Source organism: Sceloporus occidentalis, unplaced genomic scaffold (assembly GCF_023333645.1).
Source record: "Sceloporus occidentalis isolate IW3139 unplaced genomic scaffold, rSceOcc1.0.p SCAF_17, whole genome shotgun sequence".
NCBI lineage: Eukaryota > Metazoa > Chordata > Lepidosauria > Squamata > Phrynosomatidae > Sceloporus > Sceloporus occidentalis.
The window spans coordinates 11079054-11085324 of NW_028316997.1; the positions used below are offsets into that span (position 1 = coordinate 11079054).

A 6271-nucleotide genomic window follows, 5' to 3' on the forward strand; every position below is an offset into this window, starting at 1 on the left:
ACTGTGTAAGTAGATCGATTCTGAATTGGAAATCCTTAAGTAGGAGACTTATGCTTTCATTTTTACATAAATAAAAGTTTGAAGTGAAAAGTAGACTACCTAACACTGATGAAAAGCCAGCAATTGTACACATTTTATTCTTCCGTCATGAAACCTTAATGTTACATATAATAACCTTCATACAATAAGACTGGCTGAGATCTAATTTATTATCAGATCAATTAAAGCTGATATACTCCTTTACCTTTACCTGGCAGATAAAATATATGCCAACTACAGGTTGCTAAAAATGATCATCTCTGAATACAACTGCACCAGCAGATTCTGCAGCACTATACAATGGGATATATATTTAATTATCACAGACAGCATAATATGTTCATATAGCTTTGTATGCACCTGCTCCATAAACCCCATCTACTAATCACCAAAGGTTTATGTATATTTGTATGTATATTCTTACTTATTAAGCGCTAACAAATGTGTTTTATTAGTTTTTGGTGTATATATATAATAAAGGGGAGTGCAATAGGTGCAGGCATATAATAAGTACAGCAACCTGCAGGGTTTTTGATGTGAGTACATTAGGTACAAATACAAATCTAATTGAGGTCCCTACCATGTATAGCTTCCAGCGTTTCTGCTAAAATATCTTACATTATATATTATATTATATCTTACAAATCTAAAGAACTACTTACTGAACTTAATGTGAATGGGAACCTAAAAAGGACTTCACTGATGCCTCTGTACCCTACCTTTTACAGTTCAGCACACTTAATTAAAAATAAATCTTAAAAATAGTATGTGGGTTTTGCCAGCTTTTGCACAACTCTAGTCCTCCAAGAGAGAAACAGCTTTTAAATAAATAAAAAAAAATCAAACATAAAAAAACACGAGCTGTGGGTAATTTTAATAGGAAGGTGTCTGTAAGAAGTGAGATCACTAAGCCCTTCAAATATGATTAGATCAGACACAAAGGGATGTGCTTTCAAAATTTTGTCCTGGAAAGTGAGATTCTAGCGCAAATGTAATGATCTATCATTAATCAAACTATGATTTGGTTAGTTATTGTTATCCATTGATAATATTATTATTACTTCCCCTGTCCTACTATTTACAAACAATACACGTGAAAGGATTGCAGTATTTTAACCCCTTGGGTGCTAGTGTGCAGGAAGGGAGGGGAAACCGGGAAACCGTCTGGGCATTCAGCAGATTAAAAAAAAAAGAAGGGTGCCTTGTTTCCTGTGACAAATGTGCTGCATGATTTTGGCACTGGGAATACTTTGATGTATAATCCCATTTTCTTTTTCCGATGGAAACCGTTTTTACCGGGCAGGAGCGCTGACCTGATGATCGGTTGGCGCTTGATGAACTTGGCAATGAAGTGTTAATGGATGCAGGTAGCTGTGCTGCCACTTGTCTGCTCCTAAATGGGGACGGGGAGACAGGCATCTGCCTTATCTGCTGTCAGGACAGGTGTCTGCAAACCCGCAGTGACAGCGGCTTTTATGGCACCAGCTGAAGGCGCTTTATTATCATCGCGAACTAGTTTGCACAGCCCAACAAATGCAATCTGCGGCCAAATCAATGGTCACAGGGTCCAACGAATATAATAGACAGAGCTATGATGGATTCAATGTCTGCCATAATGTAGGAAACCTGATGAATGTTTTTTTCGATCCTCATATCATTCTAATATAATAGTTATAAAAGTCAGCAACTAATGTCAAAGCCCGTTAGAAAGAGAAGCATCATTAAAAAAAAGTCATGTGATTACAACCTTTTATGTTTGTGCAGTGTGCTGCTGCTACAGTTTTATATTTATTTATATATATATATACTGTATATATATATAGTATATATATATATGTGTGTGTGTTTATGTATATATATAGATATATATGTGTGTGTATATATATATATAGTATATATATATATATTTATACATTATATATAGAGGCGCTAAAGTTGGTTTAATCTAAAGTACAGTTAGACACACCGAGACAGTTGCTCTAGAACAGGTCGTTATAATTTGCAAGCTACATAATTATAGCAGGTAGATATGTTTAAAAGTCGGCTCCAGACGTGAAATGGACGGCTCTAGTGATTGCTTGATAACGCCTGTCCCCGTGAAGAAACCTGGTATGAGGTAAAACGGAGGGAGACGCGCAGCAATTAGCAATAAGAAGATATTTTCACTTGTAAGCCCGTCCCTCAGATATGTCTGTCAGATGATGACAATACAGTCTGCGCGGGCCCCGGAGACAGCCTGTCTGCCTATTGCCATTCCAGGGCCCCTCTCCACACCACTTAGCATATACATAACAAAACTCCAATTTGTCCCATTTTAATATCCGTGTGCACGATACATTCTCAAAGTAATGGAGCCCCCTATGCAAATGACACTTTCAATGAAAGTAGTCTGCCATCTCGGTGTCTCCACCTCTTTAGTTATCACAACAATCACCGGAGCGGGCAATGAGGCGAGCTTGTGTCTCGAGTGTCCCGATGAAAGCATTGATAAGGAGACCCCTGGCCTGTATATAAGGAGGTCCCAGCAGCTCACACTCAGTACCTGTGCACTTGGCAGAGGAAACAGTCAGTCCTCGGCAGTCCTACTCACAGACCCACGACAGACCCACAGGCAGACCCACGACAGAAGCATGCCTTCTCTTGCAGAGTCTCTCCTCTTCGTCGGCTTCCTGTTGGCCTTCAGCAATGCATTTGATATGGGATTATCCACAAAATGCGTGTCCATTCCTACAGAATTTGGCTTGTGCTATGACACCACGTACTCGGAGATGAGGCTCCCCAATCTCATGGGGCACACCAGCATGGAGGGCGAGGTCCTGCCCCGGGCAGCCGAGTGGGAGAGCCTTGTCCAGACTGGATGTCACGCCGATGCCAGGACCTTCATCTGCTCCGTGTTCGCCCCGGTCTGCATGGATACGTAAGTACATTTCGCCCATTCACTTCCTAGCCGTGTGAAAGTAATAGCGCTGATCTGAAGTTATTTGCTTAAAAGGGATGCCCTTCATCTCATTCCTGGTTATACAGATTCGCGCTCGGTATTGCATTAGCTGGGTAGGAAAAGTACAGAGTACACCTGCAGATCTGCAAAAGCCTGCAAAGACGTGAAGCTGATGTGTTTATTGGCTTTATCGTTCGAACAATTGTCTCAATCGGGCAATAAAGTGACTTGGATTCTATGCCTGCAACCCTCGGGGAAATGGCTAAACTGTTTGTGTGCGGGGGGGGGGGGGGCAGACATAACCCAGTGAATTCAGTCTATCCTCATGCCTAATAACTTAATAACGGGTTTAAATCCCGTAACACGCTGCCCTCTTGTTGCCGCTGCCGTGCTCTAACGTGTGCTTCTCCCGCAGGTTTATCCAGCCCTGCCGCAGCATGTGTGTCGCCGTGAGAGACAGCTGTGCCCCGGTGCTCGCCTGTCGTGGCCAGTCGTGGCCGGAGAGTTTAGACTGTGATCGCTTCCCACGGGGTGAGGACATGTGCCTGGCCCCACTCAGCAAGGACTACATCTACATGTACAAAGGTGAGGACTCCTACCGCACCCACGGGGGCCCATGGACTCACAACCCCTTTCAATCCCTCGGGGTATATTGATAAAAATAATTATGGGCTATAACTATGGCCATTAGTAAATATCATATTGTTATACTACTGGAAGATAAGTCTCCATTAGTTAATGATGATGACCTCCTATGTCACTTGAGTGATTTGTTAATATACAATTGTCTATTACTCTATTATTAGGGTGAATGTACCATTAACAAGTGTGTTTTATTTTATTTTTTCATTATAGAAATACCACAACCAGTTTGCCAAACCTGCCCAGCTATTGAAGAGTCTGTGTTAACCAAGTCAGTACTGGATGCATTCTGTGACAACAGCTTTGGTGAGTATGAGTATGAATGTGTGTGTGACAGTAAGGGCATTGCTGGGTTAATCCATGATCTGGGGGCTTTAACTCACACCTATCTTCATCGCATCCTCTACAGTCCCCACAAAACATCCAATGCAAATACATTACATATACTCTATATGTATATTATTATTATATATTGTTTTATATAGCGATATCAAATTCTGGAGCACTATATTGTAAGGTTGCGTTTTTAATACCCAAATGCTGATCTCCCACACTCAGGACTTGTAACTTTGGTAGGCTCATACTACCCAGTAACAGCCCCTTGTCAATTTAATTTCATGCCACCCATACCTTGAGTGGTACTCAGCACAACCTCTGACAAATACCATATTCATTTACAATGTAGTAACATTGCCCATAGTACTATATCCAATGCATGGAGAAGTAGTTCTGGACATCAGCATCACAGTCTCTTATAATTTTGTGTCCCTCTTCAGCAAAGGTTCCCATTTTACATTACAAAGAAACTCCCTAAATGGATTATATACAGCATGTGGCCCGTCACCAAGACCTCCAACTATGACTTTACATTTCAATAGAAACGTATGGATACTATTAATCACACGGTGCCAAGGGGATAAAAAAACATAGGGCTTTTCTCTTGCAATGCTTACCCCCTGGGATCTCAAAAGGTTTAAAACTTAGTCAATGGTAATGCCAGCAACTATAAACAATGTATAGTATATAATGTGAATTAGTACCGCAGTTGATTAACTATGCTTCTTTTTTTCCTTCAGCCGTGAAAGTTAAGTTGTCAAAAAGAATGGCATCTTCTGGGTTCTATCAATATGAGACAGACGGTCACATTGAATTTATTAACCAAGGACATCTCCTTCCATATGACACCCGTAATATGATTTCACGGTGGATGCTCATCAATGAAAGATGTTCAGAGGAGATGGTTCCCAGCACTCGACCCGTGATTTACGTCATTGTGGGTGAGATCCAGTTTGGCAAGGCTGTGGTGAACAGGATTTTCCACTGGCAGAAGAAGGACTTTCAGCTGACCCAAGCTATTAGAAAATGGAGACACCATAAATGTTAAAATAGTAATCATACTTCAATTTGTAAATATTCATGGCACTATTTCTACCTGAACAAAGTGTAAATAGCTATATATATATATACAAATATATTATAAATTTAAAGACTTTTTATAGTGGCTTCTTAGAGATGGATACAAGTGAATCTTCTGCCACGCAGTAAATGTAAATATACAATTGTAGCAAGCAATTATGTGTGTGAACTGTGAAATAAACACCACTATAAAATTGGAATATTTATAGCAGTCTGGTTGTTATTTATTTCTGCATCTCAAGAACACCTCTACGGCACTGAATTTTATCGGACCCCTAACCTATACTCATTGAATTATTACAAAGGGCTTGTGCTCATTAATGTCATAACACAATTTAATGGAACAGCCATGCCTTTTTCTATTCTATATATTTTTTTTTAATATTGATCCTAATATCGATCCTATGAGCAGTGTGTAAAAAGTATTGCAGTACTCAGGAGGGGTTGCTAAACATAAATAAAAAAATTTGGGGTTCTATCATGTATTCATTCAGAACAAAACATGGTGATACTGCAAAGTGGGTGTAAAAATTGGTTTCTTTTTTGTTACACCAGCTTTGAAGGTGCTGGTGTGGAATCAGCGGCATTGAACATGCCAAAATGCCCCTAATCAGAGTCCCTGTGCTGTCTAGTTTTTGTATGGGGTTAAATTGAAATATGGGAGCAAAGTGATCTGTCAATATTCCAAGTATGAAAACTGTATGTTGTGTGTGTGGGTTATTGCTGAATATAAAACACGAGTTGTTTCTGTTCTTGCACATACCCTGGTAAATCTACTGAAATAGTTGCATTTCTACATAATGTGTTTGTTAAAATTCATTGCAAATTGGTACTACAATGGTTAAATAAAAAGTGTAAAAAAAGCTCCTAGTAAAATACTTTGGGTTGCCAACTTTCCAAAAATCTATACTTTTGTTCAGCAGTTTTGCTTGTTATAGGCCCTATTGGGGCCCGACTTCCACTATGTCAAATTCTACAAAAAAATTAGTTTGGAAACTGATGCACATCTTTCACATATAGCCGTGTGACTACCAAAATCAATGAAAATACCAAACATATGAGGTGTTTCCAAAATCGGGGTATAAGCACAGGGACGCATCTCCTGCAAGGCAAATATCTGGGGAGCAGGGAAGCAAATGTATAACGCTGATTCTGATATATCCCTATTTGCATTTCAAATAACTAAAATACATGGTCATGTGGATTTCATGGGATGTTCTGAGTGTTTTATAGAGC

The 6271-nt window shown here is 39.7% G+C and overlaps 1 protein-coding gene across 1 annotated transcript; it reads left to right on the plus strand.

The window, feature by feature from the left end:
• Positions 1-2387: 2387 nt before the first annotated feature.
• Positions 2388-5003, plus strand: LOC149302839 (secreted frizzled-related protein 2-like). Its single transcript, XM_089482011.1, has 4 exons — positions 2388-2956; positions 3393-3562; positions 3833-3925; positions 4696-5003. The coding sequence occupies exons 1-4, from the start codon at positions 2388-2390 to the stop codon at positions 5001-5003; spliced, it is 1140 nt and encodes a 379-aa protein (XP_089338137.1).
• The last annotated feature ends 1268 nt before the right edge of the window (positions 5004-6271 follow it).